General features: G+C 40.6%; 2 protein-coding genes across 2 annotated transcripts; one reads left to right on the top strand and one right to left on the bottom strand.

Annotated features, from left to right (window-relative positions):
• Positions 1–522: 522 nt before the first annotated feature.
• On the bottom strand, positions 523–4926 carry nt5m (5',3'-nucleotidase, mitochondrial). Its single transcript, XM_080747633.1, has 5 exons — positions 4455–4926; positions 3261–3361; positions 2278–2338; positions 1835–1949; positions 523–1512 (listed from the first exon to the last, which is right to left on the bottom strand). Exons 1-5 carry the CDS (start codon positions 4716–4718, stop codon positions 1370–1372), a joined length of 684 nt encoding a protein of 227 aa, XP_080603759.1. The 5' UTR covers positions 4719–4926; the 3' UTR covers positions 523–1369.
• Positions 4927–5934: 1008 nt separating this feature from the next.
• On the top strand, positions 5935–20056 carry cops3 (COP9 signalosome subunit 3). The gene is made up of 12 exons (XM_080747158.1): positions 5935–6086; positions 8059–8188; positions 11178–11290; positions 12463–12512; positions 12781–12873; positions 15503–15682; positions 15770–15910; positions 16365–16538; positions 17305–17391; positions 17481–17594; positions 18018–18098; positions 19646–20056. The coding sequence occupies exons 1-12, from the start codon at positions 6032–6034 to the stop codon at positions 19697–19699; spliced, it is 1272 nt and encodes a 423-aa protein (XP_080603284.1). The 5' UTR covers positions 5935–6031; the 3' UTR covers positions 19700–20056.
• The last annotated feature ends 1045 nt before the right edge of the window (positions 20057–21101 follow it).

The raw sequence follows: 21101 nt of genomic DNA on the forward strand, positions 1-21101 counted from the left end.
TTAAATTAACCCCACATTCAACAATAGGTACATCAATATGACCATATTTTAAAACCCTAAAGACACATCTACTTTGTTTATCTATAGCACCTGTGATATGGGACCATTCTTTAACATGGAGGGGCAAATATTAAGGGGCAAATAGTAAACAATGTTTACTATTTGCCCCAAAGCCTAATAATGCCTAATTTATGCTCTGTAGTACAATGGTGTTGCACACCAAAACATTGCAGATCTACAATCTATAAGCTCACAATGCATTGCATGTGCAACACAATGTGCACTTGTAGAACAGCTTTTCTTGCACATAACACCATCATATGTCAAAGTATAAATCATGCTTTTGTCCCTAACTGTATGACTTGAAGAAAAGAAAAAGGAAAAAGATATACTCTTTTCTTTCATTCTTTTAAATCTAGCTGGCACATTGATAGCATTTATAGTATGGGTGTTATATTTAGTGGTATGAAATAATGACATTCACAATTAAAAAAATATATAATATACAGTTAAGAAGGCTAATATAGGGCGTTCAGCTGTTCATATACAGTATACGCTCTGAGAATCTGCTTTGATTTCAGAGTGCTCTGGATTTAACATCATAGAGCACTCTGATATCAGTTAATTACTCATTAACTAATGACATTTTCATCTTTTAAAATGTATTCAAATGAACGTTGATTATGATGATTATTAGCTTTTTTTTGGTACACACAGATGCATGTTGAATCTCGTACCAGACTTCTGACACCATTGTTCAGACGCTTGAGACAACCCGGCTTTTCACTCAGAAACTTGCTGACGATCAGGGCTTCAGCACTCTCAAAGCGTAATTCTGTTTCGTATACATTCGGAAATTCCGCATGTATCCTTTGAGTGTGCAGCGCTGTAAACTATTTTGCCAACTTTTGTGTGAAGACTCACTTGCACACCACTCAAACATTCAAAACAATAACAAGAACTTATACAGTATATGCAGCTTATATGACCAAATGAGAACATTGAACATATTCTTTTATACCTGAATAGAAAACAAAATTGTTATACTTATTTTGTTATGTTGCTTCAGGTCTCTCTTTGCATTGCTCGTGTCTGTTTAGTTCCTACGTACTTCATGCATCAGTCTAGTTGTCAAACAGGTGTTTGAATGTCCTCTCCCAGCTGAAATCGAAGATTCTATCATGACAGTATAATTCTTTTGGTGATTTCCTTTCATGCTAATTTGGCTTCCTTGATTGTACTTTCATTATCCCCCTCAAAACAAATAGTTTTCTTAGTGAAGACCCCACTCCCTCCTGTAACGCTCATCCTCCAAGGTCCTCACAAAGCTTCTTCCACAGTGGGTTGCGGGAAATGAAGTCACTGTCCCTCAGTGCTGCCTCTTGCTGTCCAGGATGGCTTTCCAGTCGTCGTACCAGGAGAGCAGGCGTCGCTGGGACGGGCAGGGGGGATGGTGCTTGTTGTGGCAGGCTGTGAACAGCACATGCTCCCATGTCGGTCTAGGATCTACACCTGATAGAATAGGAGAGCAGAGGAGATTAGACCTACTCTCCACGTGCATGGAGATTTGCCGCCAAAGTCACTAAATACAAGACAGCATATATAACATAAGAACATAAATACGTACCGACAATTACATCATCCGACCAAGATAAACTGTGAACAGCTCTTTGTTTATACACAGCTTATACTAGCCGTGTGATTGCAGGTAAAAAGTGAAATTCCAGGTCAAGAATTGACTACTGTAAAACCATATGGGGTAAGAAGAAACTACTGAAATGCTTGGGTTTGCCATTCTATACATTAATGAGCTCAACAGTGTGCACACACTTACCCAGGATGTCTGTTTTATCATCTATGAGGATGTCTCCAGTCACTACAGTCTTGTCTCTTGTGAGAATGACCTGTTCCAGAAACTCTGGGCCCAAATGCTTCTCCACCCAGGCATACTAGAGGGAAACAACACATGAATGTTTAAACACCACGCACAAACGAACAAACGAACGCACGCACGCACGCAGGCAGGCACGCACGCACGCACGCACGCACACACACACACACACACACACACACACACACACACACACACACACACACACACACACACACACACACACACACACACACACACACACAGACACACACACACACACACACACACACACAGACACACACACACACACACACACACACACACACACACACAGCAAAAACTTGGTCTACTAGAAGTACTCACTTCCTCAGGTTGCAAAGGGAACAGAATGTATTGGAGCTTACCTTCTCATGAGGACAGTGTCTGTAATATTTTATAGGGCTGGTGCATATGAAGACATCTGTGCTGGGGAAAGAACAGGGGAAAAAATTAATTGCATGCATATAATATATACATGTATACACACACACACACACACACACACACACACACACACACACACACACACACACACACACACACACACACACACACACACACACACACACACACACACACACACACACACACACACACACACACACACACTAGGGCATTCACCAAATATTCGAATATCAAAGTCACTATTCAATGTTGTTCACCGAAGTCGAATATTCGCTTATTTTTTTTGTTTTCTCTTTAAAAATATATAGTTTATAAAGCTTGGCTAGATAGGAAGTCATAAGATTGAGTTGTCAATGGTGGAGGAATTTGTTAATGCTCTATACCAGGAGTTCTCAAACCTTTTTAGGCCGTGACCCCCAGAATAAACATACTTGAACTGGGGACCCCCACCCTGACAAACACTTGGAATTATAGGTACATTTAGTGTGACTCGGTTCCGCAGATAAGATCTACGCGAGGCGTTGTGAGAGCATGTAGATCGGCTATTTTCACAATGTTCGCCTCTTGCTTACTTAATATTTGACAGTTTGGCCAGTCCTGTCGAATATTCGACTATTCGAATACTTTGAGGTCAAATACTCAAATACTAAAAATCACTATTCGTGAATGCCCTAACACACACACACACGCACACACTCTCTGTATATATGTATTTATAATTATATTTATCATTTCAACATTTTCTTCTGCCAGGAGTTTTGCTTAAACTTGCAGTCTGGTGGTCTCTGTGCTTTAATGGGAGTTATTGATGACCAGCCAATTACCGGCTATCCTATTATTAGTCAATACTGTTTTTATTAATTCCAGATTGACATTTTCAGCAGCAGTTCTTCTCGAGCGCAGGTAATAATTGTTAAAAGGTATACAACATGTACAGACTTACTTGTCCATACTGGCCATCTCTTTGACAGCATCCACACCTCCTGGCAGAGGGTCCAGCTCTATAAAGAAATCTTTGGACTCCCAGATGCTAATGGCCTTCTCCTAGAGTCAACATTATACACACATACAGTACACCTCATCATAAAAATGTTTGTAATGTAGATATGAAGGGTTGTATGTACTGTATGTCTTTCAGATAGGCAGGACACACAAGTCCAGAGTTCATGTTGATGATAACACGTGTGTGTGTGTGTGTGTGTGTGTGTGTGTGTGTGTGTGTGTGTGTGTGTGTGTGTGTGTGTGTGTGTGTGTGTGTGAGAGAGTGTGTGTGAGTGTTTTCCCCCCTCCACTTTAGAGGATACAGCCTCTCCCCCTTCTTAAGATGAGATTTACTATGATGTTATGCAATGGCTGACCAAATAAGCTGTTTGAAGTAATTGGCAAGGTGTTTTTGCTTTCTAGACCCTGGTGGTGGTGGGCTGATGTGGTGGGAATGTCCTGCTGTAAATAAACAACTCTATTCATGCCTCTCATCTATCTTCATCGTGTTATTCAAGCAGAGACATTAATAATAAATAGGCCATTCAATTTAACCTGGTGTTTTCAGACAATCACAGGAAAAGTTTTGCAAGGTAGATGATAGCCTATATCACAGACAGTTTATAAACAGTAATTTCTTCAACAAAGCTGTTTCAACCTGGTTCTGTTGTGCTGGAGGGGACTTAATTTGCAAACGAATGACTCTGCTTTAATTACTTGTTCATGTTATTGATTGATTGAGTATTTTATTAGACAAAAATGGAGAACAGCACAAGTCAAGTGTGTGTGTGTGTGTGTGTGTGTGTGTGTGTGTGTGTGTGTGTGTGTGTGTGTGTGTGTGTGTGTGTGTGTGTCACAGGATGCAGTAATTGACCAATAAAAGCACATTTAATAGTAATTCATTATTGTGTTATTAGTGTTATGCAATTGGTTCAGGTAACATCAATTACTGCATACTGTGATCTGTCATTTCTGAATATAACCTGTACATTAACAAGTAGGCTACTTACTTGTCATTATGACAGCTGCTATCCCTGCTAGATAACATTTTTAACTACAGTGAAATCAACTATGTACATAAGGGCATATTCCATTGGCATACATTATGAAAAAAGAAAAGCAGAAACAGAAAGCAATTTAAGTGTCAGTAACTTACACACAGGTCGGTCCTGAGTTGTCCATACTGAGTTGACACCCAGAAGCCTCTCCTGTCCTCCAGTGGGATGTAGGGCTCCTCGGGGTACCTGGCCCGGTACTTCTTCAGGAACCCCCCCTCGAAGTCGGCCAGAACCCCGTCCATGTCCACCAACACACGCAGCCTCTCCTTACCCGAACAGGACATGTTGGCGGAAATCCACTTGAAGGAGGTCTTCTCTCTGCTGAGTAAGCGCGTGATCCTTGGCAGTAGCAGGGATGACATACTGGTCGACTCCTCGTCTTGTTCAACAGGACACCGAAACGTCAACTTCTGTCAAAACGGCCCGTCGAAAGTCCGCACCAAAGTTGAAAATTGGCCGCCACAGATTGTGAATTTGTGAAGCATTACGGGTCTTTTGGGTCGTCGTTTGTCATTGATCAACGCAAGTGGAAGTTGTATTTGTCATTGCAACCAACAAGGTGCTGTGCAACAGAGAGAGAAAGAGGGTTTAGCTGACAGGCTAGCAGCAGTAGGTCAAATGTGTCACCATGTATTTGAAGTACACTGGAAGGGTGGTGCATGAGGGGAGGTGGGTTGTTTACATGGGTCTCAGTGTGTTTCTAGGTGGCCGGGCATGTCATCCAGACAGGAAGGAGGACACCGCACCCGCACCGCTCCTAGCAGTCCTGTAAAATAGATGTCACACAGCGGGTCGCTGCTGTCCACCCACTCGTCCTGCACTGAACTGTCACTTGAGCAAAGAAACCCAGGAACAGCCTGTACGTTCCAAGCTGCACCAAAGATGGCATAGGATAACAAGATCCCTCACTCACCCACCATTTGCTTTTCTCGGTGGTTCTGCATTTGGAAAGGCTGTGTTAAAATGAAATAAATAAAAAATGTTGAATGTTAATCATTCGAATGAGATAAAAAGTCAAACTGGATTGAAGTGTTTATTCTGCACTTTTTCAACTGCTCGCATCCCCGAGATGTCTTGTGTTTTGCAATATCTTTGCTAAGCTGAAAACATCACTTCCTGTATTCATTCCTTCGTAAAGGGACAGATCTTGCATCTTCTACCATTCAGTCACTTTTGTAGCACTAGCAGGCTTATTTTTCTTTTGCACTCGTTGTGAATGTCTGTTATGCTGTGCGTTGCCGTTTATTTTGTACTACAAAGTAAATATTGTTATGACCAGTGGTGTAAAGTAACCAAGTAGATGTACTGCACTTAGGTACAAATTTGAGTTATTTTTTTTTACTTTACTTGAGTAATTCCAATTTCCAATAGTTTTACTTCCGGATCAATTATTTAAAACTTGAGTTACTTTGCAGATATTCAGTTATAATATTATAAAACGCAGATTAACCAATTTAGCTCTATTTCATACCTAGTCTGTGCGTGCCTGGCTCTTTAAGAATCGAACGTTCCGATCGTAAACGTTGCGCCCACCCCTTTGCTCTCCGAACGCTCTCGCGATACCTTCCTCCCAGTGGCGGCTGTGTGGCCCCCTGTCTTTAGTCCGAGACGGAGTTGTTTCTGACGTTTGAATGAAAAACAGTGTGCATTACGTCCACTTCGCACCGATGAAATAATGGCTTCAGCCTTGGAGCAGTTTGTGAACAACGTGCGGCAGCTCTCCGCTCAAGGTAGGGCCACCAAACCGATCCATGTTTGTCAGACGAGCTGGAAGTGCTAGCGTGCTAGCTAACATATGCTAACCAGTGCCTTGCCGATGCTAGGCAGCCAAACTACACAGATCCTTCTTTTTGCTTTATCATGTAAACAGACCGATTAAAACGCCCTTTCGGGGCCCGAGACTTCGCCAAAGTAACCCCCAAAGGGTGCGTTATGACACGGGTGTGTCGTGCCTTACGTTGGAGCACGTAGGTGATTGAAAAATACTTGAAAATCATACTTTTAGGTTTTTGATCTAGAAAAATAACTGCCTACCGGTAGTCCCGCCCTAGCCGTACGCGATTGGCCGGAGAGAATTATTAGCGAATGTTATTGGTTTAATTGGAAGTCTGTCAAACGTAATGCATCGCCTCTTTTCGCTAATGTGTGCAAGGCCTTGACAGGACACTTGACCGCCCGATTTATTTTTATTTTTACTGAAGTCTGCTATGCACAACCATCAAGGACAGGTACAAAATCCTCAAATCATTATGTACCGTTCTATAGTACCAATATGCTCCCATTCGTTTAAAGTATTCTGCTTCTATCACTCATTTGATCACGGTTAAAAACATGCCCATTTCTTATTAGTTTAAGTTAGATCTTCTGTTAAATTGTAATAATAGATCTCAACATGACAAGTACTACCACAATGTTGTTGGACATGCTGGCAGCACTGATCATATATATTCTTATCAATAAATAGTTTAAGTTATGGGATGGCATATCTGAGTGCTTTACATCATAAACATAACGAGTTCTTTCTTATGTGGAGTCCCCAAGTTTAAATTCTAGGTCGTCTTTTTCATTATGTGATTGATTTCCCAATGGCAACATTATGCTCACACATGATAATTTTCATTGTTATGCAGATTATGCACAATTATGCCTATGGAGGTATATCTTCCAGGGCAGGTCAACAGCCTTACACTGTTTTCCTGTTTATTTAAACTTTGTCTAGCAAAGAATTGATGGAAATGCATTTCCTTCAATTTAACTTGGAAAAATAAATAAATAAATGAAATTAGCATAATGTTGTTCCAAATAACTTGCATTCTATCTCAGATTAAATATTGTCAGGTCTGTTGCCAAAAGCGTTGGTCTCATTTGAAACCAACCGAAACATGTGGGTCACGTTAACAAACTTGTTGAGACATATTTCATCATCTAGGATTATATCCAGGATCATCAGATACATTTTGAGTGTTAAAGAGACTTTTATCCCGGGCCGTTACTGTTTTGTTGGTGTTTGCAAAAACACTCAATAGCCAGTCCAAATTGTACAGAATGTTGATGCTAGACTTTGAACTAAAACCATGAGAAAAGAAAATCTTACTCTTATTTTAACTTCATTACACAGGATGCCTGTCTTATTTTAGGATTGTTTTGACCTGCTACTTTAAGGCACTTCTTGGTCTGGCACGACTACATTTTCTAGTTATTAACCTCTGTGAATCTGCTGGTGGTTGAACCTGAGTTAATGCTGGAGGCTTGATAAATAATCTTTCATATTAGTTCTTAAAACATCTATTTACTTTCTATCGAAAGGCCTGTCCATAATGTACAGGAGAGTGAGGAGACATTGGGGCAGGATTCGAGAAACCTATCAACAACAATATTATGACATTGAAGCAAAAATGCTATGTGTGTGAAGTTGACAACGGATACATCAGACATGAGTATTGCACAAACAGCACAACAGGTGGTGTGTGTATTCCCATCACGAATCGTTCCCGACTTGCATGGCCCTTGAATAGGCTGGGCAGCGGTCTAGTATTACTAATACAATAAAAGTGCTGCCTGCTTGGGGCTCATACCTATCTGGCACTGGCAGTGCTCTTCGTGAATTGCGATTCTACAGGTATGTGGTCAGACCCAAACAAAAGGATGCTTTAGTGTCTTTAGTGTATTTTTTCATTGTCTTTATTTTTGTGTGCCATACAGGCCAGATGACTCAGCTGTGTGAGTTGATCAACAAGAGCGGGGAGCTGCTGGCCAAAAACCTGTCCCACCTGGACACCGTGCTGGGGGCCCTGGATATCCAGGAGCACTCCCTGGGAGTGCTGGCTGTGCTGTGAGTATCCCTCCCCTTACACACACACACACAGACACACAGACACACACACACACACACACACACACACACACACACACACACACACACACACACACACACACACACACACACACACACACACACACACACACACTATATATATATATATATATATATATATATATATATATATATATATATATATATATATATATATATATATATATATATATATATATATATATATTTTTAGTGGTCAATCCACTGCCAATACATAGCATCTTTATGGAAACATTTTTGTTAATTTATAAAAGCTTTGAACTTGTAGATCTGCTCTTGTCGCCAAGGAACAGGACAGGGCAGGAAAGAAGGCTGTGGCTGGATTTGTAGATATGCAAAGAGCAAAAATACTGTATGTTATAGGTCAATGGTTCTCAAACCATGGTGTGTCGCGGCCCAAAGTGAGGTCACGGGAAGGTGTTCAAAAACAATTTACTTTGGACCTATATTGTTCAATATGAGTGGATGGTACAAATTCAGCCTATTATGCAGTGTTCAGTTCAGACCATAAGTGACAAAGCAACAGGCTACTTCCTTTATTATTCTCCCTCTATATACTGCCGCTGGGAGAACTTATTTCCGCTCACGGTGTGAATTTCCATTTCTATGCTGATGACACCCAGTTGTACCTTTCGGTGGCTACGGACGACCCCTGTGCTCTAGACCCATTGCTGACGTGCGTGTCCAGCATAAAATGCTGGATGAGTGAGAACTTTCTCAAGCTAAATGAGGACAAGACAGAAGTTCTCATAATAGGTTCTACTGCCCAGAGAGAATCAATAATAAATAGACTTGGTAACCTGGCTAAAGAAAATAACACCTCTGTTAAGAACCTGGGGGTGATCATTGATGCTGAATTAAATTTTAATACACACATTAATCATGTCACGAAGATTGCCTTCTTTCACCTTAGAAATATTGCGCGAATTAGAGCCTATCTGTCGCTGAACGATGCAAAAACGCTGATCCACGCTTTTGTTTTCTCTCGGCTTGATTACTGCAACGCACTTCTCTCTGGTCTGCCAAAGAAAACAACTGACAGATTACAACTTGTTCAAAATGCAGCAGCCAGAGTTTTAACAAAAACTAAGATAAGAGAACATATTACTCCAGTTTTAGCGTCGCTACACTGGCTCCCGGTTGTTTTTAGGATTGATTTTAAAATTCTTTTACTTGTTTATAAAGCTCTAAATGGTCTGGCACCTTCGTACCTCTATAACTGCCTGCATAGATATGTTCCAACCCGCCCACTCAGGTCCTCTAGTGCAGACCTACTTGAGGTGCCAACAATGACATATAAAAAATATGGTGAAGCAGCTTTCTGCTTCTATGGACCGACAGCTTGGAATAAACTACCACTACACCTAAGACAGGCAGCCTCGGTGGATAGCTTTAAAGCACAGCTCAAGACCTATTTCTTTACTCTTGCTTTTAGCTAAATTTTTTAATCCCTATGCTGCTATTGACGTCCGCACGGCTCTGAAATTGTTCTTCAATGTTCTATGCTTTTATTTTTTCTTGCTTTATTGTAATCATTTTACTTATCTCTTTTTTATGTATTTTTTATTTCTATTTTACTTTTTCTCTGTTAAGCACGTGTGCTTCATTTTATGCTCTGTAAAGCGCTTTGAGCTGCATTTCATGTCATGAAAGGTGCTATACAAATAAAGTTTTATTATTATTATTATTATTACTTACTGTTCATGTCACTTTCAATGGAAGACAGCAAAATGAAGCGACAAACTGACACCCTACACGTCACTGCATGATGGGCGTTACGTGCTACAAATAAAAGTTGAGCTGGCCTCAGGCTCAACTTTTGTCTTCACCCCAAAGACGTGAAGCGACAAGCAATCATGGTTTCGTTTCAACATTTTCACTCCCCTTCTCTGTTCTTTTCCATGAATGGAAGAAAGAAGATGGATTCTTGTTAACTAGTTCACTGTGCTATTTTAAACCTACCATTTTCAATTTTGCATTTTCTTTAGCAACAATTCAGCAGTAACTTCAACTGGGAACAATGGAGTGGCCATGCTTGGCCGTTTTGTAGCTCTTTTGTCACCAGTAGTCTGAGCACAGTATTACACTCCACTGCTTGCTGCCCCTTCCATAATAGGTTACAACTTAAACCAGTGATTTTCGCATAGCAACCATCATTAATTTTATGTTGAACGTGGAGTCCGAAATATGCAGCCAGACGATCAAAGATCTCTGCTTACCGTTATGTCTGGTGACATTTAAATTCAATAGGGTGCAAACTGGGGATAAACAATTTGACAATTAAAAAAAATAACAAAAGAACCAATACAAAGACTTTTGGGCATACGATTTGTTTTCAAAGTGGTGGGCATAGTTGCATATGGCGGTCCTCTCAACCAAATGCATATCAGTTTGTAGGTTTTTGATAGAGATGCTCCGATTTGTGCAGATACCGATCACCGATCAACTGGAATCCGTGTCTACCGATATTCCCGATCACAGCGGCAAATCCATAAATTCTTCTATTTATTGTGTTACTGTAGCAGCATTTATATATTTAATGATTCTTATTTCTTCTTACAAAACATTGACATTGTATACTAAGTATAAACATTAGGAGATTGCAGGCTGAGGTCCTTTAGTATCCAATTCAACTTGTAGGAGTTGAAGCTGAGGTTACATTCAGTCCCACAGATAAATATTGTGAAAATAGCTGATCTATCTTGTAGATCGGCAAAACCGATACCAATCAAAGCAGATAGAGGCATTATCGGCCGATCGCGATCAGCAATGTCACTGACAAGCTCATAATAATGTTCAGAAGCAAGATATACTTGTTTATTTCTTAATTTCTTTCCTTTTGTGTAGAGAAATTCCTTTTAACCCCCCCACCACCCATATATAAAGTAATTTACACCTCACTGCTTTAATTTGTTTTAATGCTGGTCTCCTCTCTCTGTCACCGCAGATTTGTGAAGTTCTCCATGCCAAACATCCCTGACTTTGAAACGCTCTTTTCCCAAGTCCAGCTCTTTATCAGTACCTGCAATGGGGAGCACATCAGATATGCAACAGACACTTGTAAGTGTAAGCACCTGCAGAAGCTTTCCATGCCCCTTCCATCTGATTGAACCACATCAACCTTAAAAAATAGCAGCTCTACAAGCTCACATGGCTCACAAAGCTTGTAGATCGGCTATTTGCGCTATTTGTCTTATGAGTGGTAAGGCAAAGTGGTTAATAAACATAGCAACAACAAACTGGTATGTACTGTATTCACAAGCCATACTGAAGAAGACCTTAGGGGTCGAAACGTATATTTTTTTGCTGTTTGCTAAATAAAAGAATTGGAGCTACAGAGAAAGTGAGTGCGAGCTATTTTGTTTCTTTCTAGTACTACTGCACTGTCAGTTTTTAGCTCAGCACCAAGAACAGGAGGATGTGCGTTACTTTTTCTCTAAATGTACTGTATTCACCAAATAATTATGCAGCTACCATTGGACATATGGCGTCCTCAAAAAAGGTTCGGAATTGTAACTTCGGTCGATTATCAGTAATAGCAATTGGTATTGTACTTTATATTGTTATTGTTGATTAGTCACCTTTATCAGTTATAATTTGTAAGGATTGTGCAATCAGAGCTCTTAATTGATCCCTTTGACGGATTAGGGTAGAAAATGTCAGTGAATTCACTGAGAGGACCTTTCGTTGACAGGAGCCTTGATGAGCTTGTTGGTTCATAAATGATTTGTGCTTTAACACATTAACTGCCAGGATCGGGAGCATTTTTCCCCAACCTTTGAAAATCCGCCCACAGGTGCCCTTAAAAGACGTGCTTGGGTGTCCTGGGGGTGCGGGGAATCTGAACCATGAGCGACAATCCGTTTGAGAGATACAAGCTCTGGTGTAGAGTGCAGTACAATGACATCCCATTGGAATGCATGATGTCATGTGTTTCCCCCGGCTCCTGCAGGCTTAGAACAACAGCATTTTTATTTATTTATTAAAAAAAAATCAGTCATGTGATCGACGTGTCACGTGTTGTCCACTGTTATCTCACTGGAACTTAAACTAATGAAAACATAAATGGCAAGCTATTTATCTGCATATCCTAGTTTTTCTGCTTAGAAATGGGTGAGGATAACGTGTAGAAGATTAAACACAGAGCCAGAATACAAGGTGTATTGTTGCTGATAATCTAACTTCCTTGTGTGCAAGTTGATTGATGGTAATTGTCTTCCTCTTCTTGACAGTTGCTGGTCTCTGCCACCAGTTGACAAATGCCCTCGTAGAACGGAAACAGGTGGGTGTGGATTGAAAGCAGTGACATGAGACGGCAGCTTCTATTCTGACTCAGCTCATTTGTGCAGTAACATAAAAAGAATCTGCTCTAATGGCTGGTGCTGTAAGAATGCACCACTCTTAGCAGTTGCCTTGTATTCTTTAAATATTTTAGTGCATTTTAAAGTGGGGACAATGTCTTGCCAGTTTTCATTTGTGTTTGGGGCTGTTCAAAGCAGAAGCTGTAATTAATTAACAAATTCTCTTTGTCATCTTCTTTGTCATCTCAGCCGTTGCGGGGTGTCGTCGTTCTAAAACAGGCAATAGACAAAATGCAGATGAACACAAACCAACTTACCTCAGTTCATGCAGACCTGTGTCAGGTGAGTCTTCGCTCAGAGTCTTCGCTCAGTCTTCGCTCAGGGTGTGTTTCAGAAGCACTTCACAATGACCAATGCTGCCAGACATAATGTTTTGAAACATCACATGGTGGTATTAAAGTATACTAGGCGACCTGGCCAACTCGGAACAATGTAAATAGGGAATGAATGCCCCGCCCTTTAATTCAAACCCCATTATACCTGTTTTCATAGGACCCGTTTTGACCATCTGTCTACCTGTGTCCATTTATGCCCATATATGGAGATATCTGTATCTGTCTGTCTGTCTGTCGGCGTCCATTTTATGTCCATATATGGAGATCACTGCAGTTATAGTTCTGGGTCCATTTTATGCCCATATATGGAGATATCTGTCTATCTGCGTCCATTTTATGCCCATATATGGAGTATCTGTCTGTGCCTCCAACTGTGTTGCAGACACAGTGCCGGTTCCCCCTTTAATGCAAACCTCATTATACCTGTTGCCCGTTTTGAACATCTGTTTGCCTGTGTCCATTTATGCCCATATATGGAGATATCTGTATCTGTCTGTCTGCGTCCATTTTATGCCCATATATGGAGATCTTTGACCATCTGTTTGCCTCTGTCCATTTATGTCCATATATGGAGATATCTGTATCTGTCTGTCTGCAATCCATTTTATGCCCATATATGGGGGCATTCATTTTATGCCCATATATGGAGAACGCGCGTGCCCGTGGGACGAACGGTTCTCGAGATACGCGGATTACATACATACATACACACTCACAGAGATTTTTTGTTGACTCATGTGGCGTACGTGATGTCAGAGCCTTTTATGAAGTGATGTCACAATGAGTCAGAGCTTTCGCCGATTTCCTCCGGAACAGCCTGATGTCAACAATCAACCCCGCATAAGGAGATTCCGAACGTTTCGCGCCGGTTCGGGAAAACCGCAAGTCGGGTCGGGTCGAGACCCGGCACTGCACTCCGTGCCGCGGCGGGGAACGCGCGTGCCGAATCTGAAGCCGGTGGGACGAACGGTTCTCGAGATACGCGGATTACAGACAGACAGACAGACACGCAGAGACTTCTCGCATTTATAGATAGATAACTATGAAAACCGTCACGTATCTCTGTCTGTAGGTCATGCCTGACACTGTGGTTCCCCTGACACATCACTGTGACATCACCTATATAAAAGTCCATATATATTCCTTTTATACCCATATATGAAGATCCCTGATATCATCGATATACATCACTGGCCAGAAGACCAAGACATGGCCCATATCTGTGTGGCTGGTTCAGATAGGGATCTCCATGTATGGGCATAAAAGGGATTGTATGTTGTGATGTCATGGGAACCACTCTAACAGAATCCCTTTTATGCATCAATATTAAGCCCATATTTAACAGGACTTCATAGGGTAATGCCCATATATGGAGGAAGACAGCCCATATCCGTGTGGCTGGTTTAATAGGACAGGGATCTCCATGTATGGGCATAAAAGGGATGTACCATATACAGTACATGTTTCTCCATATATGGGTATCAGGGGTCTCCATATATGGGTAACTGGTCCGATATACATCACTGGCCAGATGGCCAATAATTGGCGCAACCTCGCCCTCAGGCGTCTTACTAGTACTATGAGATCATTTTCTGAAGTGCAGACATTGCTCTTTTCTTTTCATGGTGTTACTCTGTCCAGCACTGGGCGTTATCATTTTAGATTGTGTGCTTTAGTGCGTTACACTGAATCTTCGGTTGTGCACATAACACCACTTTACTGTTACTCATACCTGATCCAATGGAACATCTGCGATAGGAGGTGGCCATTTGTAACCTCAATGAAATGTCCTCTAAACAACCCTTTTCTTCTGGATTTGAGTAGATTCTTTACAAAGGCTACAGGAATCTATGTTTGTATTTATGGTATCCCATGATTGAAATTTATTGCAATTCTTGGGTTCACGATTTGATTCTAAATCGATTCTCGATTGAAAACTATTCTTGATTTTCAGTTCAAAATGATTCTCGATTCCCATTCAATTATATCCCTTTTAATTCACAACACTTGCAAATACATTCCTCTAACCCACATCACCATGATTTCCATAGATATGTGTCCGCAAGGAAGCAGCCAATGAGGTGCTGCTAGCTATCCTACTGGGTATGGGATGTACAGTTCCTGGCCGTCAGATGCAAGCATGCAACTATTGCATCAGAGTTAATAATACATGTATTAGCATGTAAGACTGTTATTGTAACTTGGAAGATTTCAAAAGATCGCATTAACACGCATGTGTATCTTTCACACACAGTGGCAGAGAGAGTGAGAGAGATGCAGATACACAAGTGTCGTCCAAACACTTGCTTTCAATGAGGACAGAGCCGGCTTGTATTTCTTCCTTGGAGATAGTTCCAGCAATTGTACACATTCACAACTGTCATGCTAATGTCCTGCACATTCAGTGTTCTGTTGATGGTGTACACTGTACATTAGGTTCATTCAATCCAGTGTAAACGCCAGCAGCTTGAACGCGACCTTTCCCGATAATCCGTTGACGGCAGCGGCTCATTGCGTGTCGTTTGTCCTCACTGCATCTTCCCTTTCCCTTCTAATTTGCGCTCTCTCCCATATAGCTGTGCTTGTTAGCAAAGTGTTTCAAGCCGGTCCTACCCTTCCTGGAGCTGGATATGATGGACATCTGCAAGGAGAACGGAGCATACGACGCCAAGCACTTTCTATGTTATTACTACTACGGTGGCATGATCTACACGGGTCTGAAAAACTTTGAAAGAGCACTGTATTTTTATGAACAGGTATGCTTACTTGTGTCGTTATAATTCTGCATATATTATAACTTTTTTTTTTCTGCAGTAGATAATCAAGTTTCTCTCCTCATCTAGGCAATAACCACTCCAGCCATGGCAGTGAGCCACATCATGTTGGAAGCCTATAAAAAGTACATCCTAGTGTCACTCATACTCCACGGCAAAGTGCAGCAGCTGCCCAAATACACCTCACAGATAGTAGGGAGGTTCATCAAGGTAGGAATTAAATCATAAATTAGATGGAAGAAATTATGAAATGAGTGAGCGGAGGAACAAGTGCATTAAAAAATGTGTGGGGTGGAGTGTTTAGAATTAAAAGACAGGGTGCTGTGATTCCTTTCCCCCCATAAAACAAGACTATCAGGTATTGTGATTAGACAAAGAAAAGTGTACAGAAAGTGTTAAAAGTATGTTTTTATGTGGCCACACCCACATAAAAATTAGTAGACCTATAACTGGTTTTCACCTTAGCACCACCCACCTTGAGTTAGCTCAGTTTACAGCTGTTTGTATTTATTTCACAAGGAAATAATTGTATTGCGTTTTTTTGTATCTTAATCAGTATTTACTATTTAGTGCTGCATTTAGCAATTATCTTCATAAGAAACAATGTTTTTTTTCACCCTGTCCCATGGATTTGAAATCTCTATCCATGATGCTGCACCCTCAGCCCTTAAGCAACGCGTATCACGAGTTGGCCCAGGTGTACGCCACCAACAACCCCGCCGAGCTTCGCAGTGTGGTCAACAAACACAGCGAGACGTTCACACGAGACAACAACACAGGCCTGGTCAAGCAGTGTCTCTCCTCTCTCTATAAGAAGAACATCCAGAGGCTAACAAAGGTGGGCGATGGTTGGCAGTGGAGTTTGCGGTGGAGCATGTTTGTGTGTGTGTGAGAGAGAGAGAAAAAAAATATTATCACGATTCTTTTTCACGTTGGTTTAACTTTTTATGGTTATTTTTCAAGTTACTTGACAAAAACTACTAGTCCCTCTGGGTTACTTTTGGGAGGTCTAAATTGAACTTTACAAGTATGTAACTCTGACAGTATACAAATGAAACCAAATGGACCCTTACTGGTTATTTGATTTCATTTGTATACTGTCAGAGTTAAGTGGAGACCTTGACATTATAAAGTTTGAGAACTACCGATTTAGACAAAAATGCAGTTTTAAATTTAATTCTGCAATGAATCTCTGTATTAACGATTAAACAGGATGTTGTACAAGGCTCCCTCAATTGTATCACGATATATATACGATACCTCTGAAAAGGCATATCGTGGAGACATTGTATCGTCTCAACGATAATTATCACCATATCGCCCACCCCTAAGTGAAAGGGTCACATCTTATTGTAGAATCGGTGCGTTGGATCATCAGTTGTACTGTATCTCTTTCATGGCCTGTTTTTGTCACAGTCACTTCTGTGCATTTAATCCTAACCTCATCTATACTCTTATTCTGGAAGGAGTTGGGATGTGATAGTGATCCCTTTGATTCCAGGAAGCAATAATGTCTAAAAAAAACAGTGGTTCATTAAATGCTGTATCTGCGTCAAATCTCTTCTCTCATCTCCCTCCCTCCTCGTCTTATCTTGGTTCAACAGACTTTCCTGACACTCTCCTTGCAAGACATGGCAAGTCGAGTGCAGCTGTCAGGACCACAGGAGGCTGAGAAATATGTCTTGCACATGGTGAGTGAAGGGGCCCTAACACAAATATAATGTGTTTGCACTGCATTCAAACATTATTTATTTTATGAATTTGGAACCTTTGTGTGCAGATTGAAGACGGCGAGATCTACGCCAGCATCAACCAAAAGGATGGTATGGTCTGTTTCCACGACAACCCCGAAAAGTACAATAATCCAGCGATGCTCCACAAAATCGACCAAGAGGTGAGGAGGGATCGTCCTTGTAGCACTCTTACACCGCATCACTAAATAAGAGAGAAACAAATCGTTGCTGTCAGGCAGAAACTTGAGATCTCCATATTATGTTATTTTTGGAAATGAATGACCTACTTCATCGTACAAGAGTGTCACACAAAAGTAGTGAAAAAAGCAGACCTACAAGCTCACAATACATCGACATTTTGGCCATTTTCACATTCTTTTTTAATTGAAAGTCTGTCTGTGGGTTTTAGAAATATTGAAATGATGAAAGGTATTAACAAGTGCTTGTGACTAAACAAGAATTACATTATTGATTCATTTGGAAAGCAGTTTACAGTTTTGGAAATACAGCAGTGAAAGTTTTCCACCCAACAGCGATGAAATACTGTGAATAAAGTAATGTTTGTTTGTTTTTTCTCCCCACAGATGTTGAAGTGTATAGAGTTGGACGAGAAGCTAAAGTCTATGGATCAGGAAATCACAGTAAACCCACAATTTGTGCAGAAGGTAGGGACATGCTTACAACCGTTCTTTACGGTATTGTTTATACAGGTGAACTGTTCTATTGCAGAATTCTCAAATATGTAATGTCAAAAGTATAATGGGTCTAATGGTCCAGAAAGTCATGTTTTTGTTAAGGTCTTATGTTGTCATTGTTCTTTATTCTATTCTATCTAATATTCTAAGAGCCAATGACAGTTTTTGTTTTAATGATGGATATGTCTTTTGCAACAATACTCCTACAGTATATCACTGCTAGTTGGACTTTGGTTTGTATAGACCCGTTTCTTGTTTAAAAGAAACATTGAGACTAAATGCACAGGTGACTGTACCATGTAATCAATTCCCACCAATCCCCAAACCTGTTGTTTTGGGGAGCGCTGGTTTCATTGGCTAATTTTGGTACCGACCTGCGCACGCATCTAGTTCTTATCAGTGTAACATAGACCAGAAACAGGTTATAGCCGGGGATCCAGTCACCAAAATGGGAGGGGACATGTGATTTTCTGCCGTACTTTTTATTTCTGTTTTATCTATTAGTTTGGTCATTAAGGTCCACAGAATGAGAGGCCTGCTCTGCTGGAAACATCGCGAAAAAAAGTTATGGCCATTTGTATATTTACTATCCCATTGACTCCACTAGAAATATTTAAAACAGGAAAAAAGTCTGCTTTAATTAGCATGTGAGGGGTCAAACTGGGGGTTTTCATGATCCTGAATCCATTGCAAGCATTTGTTTTGCATGAAAAACATTCCTTGGGCTAGATATCGGCCCCCCAAATACTGTGAAAAGTGATGAGTCATCACCTTTTTTCCACTTTTCACAGTTTTGGGCTGCTGAAAGTTAACCCAAGGAATGTTTTTCATGCTAAACAAATGCTTGAAATGGATTCAGAATCATGAAGAACCCCTAGTTTGATCCCTCACATGCTACTTAAAGCACATGTATTTTATTTTTTTAATATTTCTAGTGGAGTCAATGGGACAGTGAATATCTAAATGGCCATAACTTTTTTTCGCGATGTTTCCGGCAGAGCAGGCCTCTCATTCTGTGGACCTTAATGACCAAACTAATAGATAAAACAGAAATAAAAAGTACGGCAGAAAATCACATGCCCTACCCTATTCCTTGAGCTTTTGGGCTTGTGGGTCCCCGGCTATTAATATGGTTGCACTGGGGAAATTGCTCTATATTGTGCAATATTCTCTGTAAAATAATGTGTTTTCCTGAGTGCATGCATTTAATATATGTAGACTAACAACATACCAGAGTTTGTGCACTAAAATAAAACTTTAGGGCTGTGGCCATTTACTTGTAGAATGCAGAAAGAATCTTAATTGATTTTAAGATATTACACTGTAGTGCTAAAAGTTATCAGTATCACCAACGTCAAGCTCTAACTACATATTTAAGAAACAATATTGCAATAATATTATATATATATAATATATTTCAACAAGAGTGCTTTAACATGCAAAGTCAAACAAAGAAACGTAGGGAAGGATAAGGATTATGAATGTGTGAGTAATACATCCCTCTCTGCATTTTTCAGAGTATGGGGACACAGGAGGACGATGTCGGTAGCAAAACATCAAGTTACTCCTGAGAGTCCTGACTGGGACAGAGGGGGGCTAGAAGAGAGAATGCTATCGCCACCCAATGCATTCTCCCTGGGAAGACTTGGCTTTTTTTTTTAAAGAGCAAAAACAAACAAACCAACAAACATTCTAATGCATATGGACATCTGTCAAGGAAAAAAAATCTAAATGTGTGGAATGATGATGATGAAAATTGGTTCTACTTTCTTCAGTATCTTGAGGATCTCTAAGCAAGATGCTTTACAAGAAAGAAAAAGAAATACATTTTTGTCAGTGTTTTATTTATCAATGTTCAGGTGGGGGCACCACTGCTGCATTAACAGAAACCACAATAATAAAAACTGGACTTATTTGTTCAAAACATATGTGTGAATTAGCACTGTTTTTGTTTTGTTTTGTTTTGTTGTTTTTCTTCTCGGTTCTGCTGCATGATGGACATTCATATAGAGGGCAGTTGAGGTAACTCATGTTATGGTTGGTAATGGAATAAATCTGATATAATTACGGTTGTAAAAGGTTGCAAAGAGCGTTTCCCTGTCACTCCTTTTTCAGTCACAATGTGTATATATATCTAAAATACCAGTGTCTGTGCACTCACTCATTGCCCTTGACTAAAACACGGAGTGGGTGGCTCACAATCTGGTGCACTGTTTTTGTAAGTTGGTTCCGCTAGAGGTCGCTCGTACACTGTACAGTAAATTGCTTTGACGGGCTGTTATTTCAACAAGTAAAAGTACTTCAATGAAAACCAAACTGTCAATAACTGTTGTTTGGGAGCTTGAGCTTTACGATTGTCCAGATCTGTTGTAATAAATTGTTTAAGAATATTGTTCTGGAATCTTACATTTTGTGCACACGGCATCATGTCCACCCCACCGCTCATCACATTTACAGTGGGGTAAATGTGAATGTAGATTTGCATCGAAACATACCATGAAGCTATATTATTATATCAGCCTATCAACGGCGTCCAACGGGCGGATATTGTGTTCAGTGACAACCGGCCAATCCCGACGCAGTTCTCACAATGTATGGGCGGGACTAAGTGACCAAAAAAAGCTTACCGCACGTCAATCAAGTGCAACGCTCAACTGTCATTGGCCAAGTGTTATACAACGAGGCGGGACATGGGAAGCTCGCCGTGTAAGCTACTGTTGAAATTCCAATGCTAAACATTGAGCTAATAGCTAACCCGTAGTGTTTGAGAGGAATTGTGGATGCAGCACAAGTGTGGATTTTAAATGCAAATGAAATAAGTGCATCTGTGTGTGGGGCGGGATTACGCACAGAATCGCCTTGATGTTTGCTGCTGCTGCTGCTGCTGCTGCTGCGTGCCTCTCTGCTACTGTAACCAGGACATGTCCAACTAAAACCACATCATAGGAACAATCAGTAGATTCTATTGAACCC

This window comes from Nannobrachium achirus (genome assembly GCF_963921795.1).
Source record: "Nannobrachium achirus genome assembly, chromosome: 18".
NCBI lineage: Eukaryota > Metazoa > Chordata > Actinopteri > Myctophiformes > Myctophidae > Nannobrachium > Nannobrachium achirus.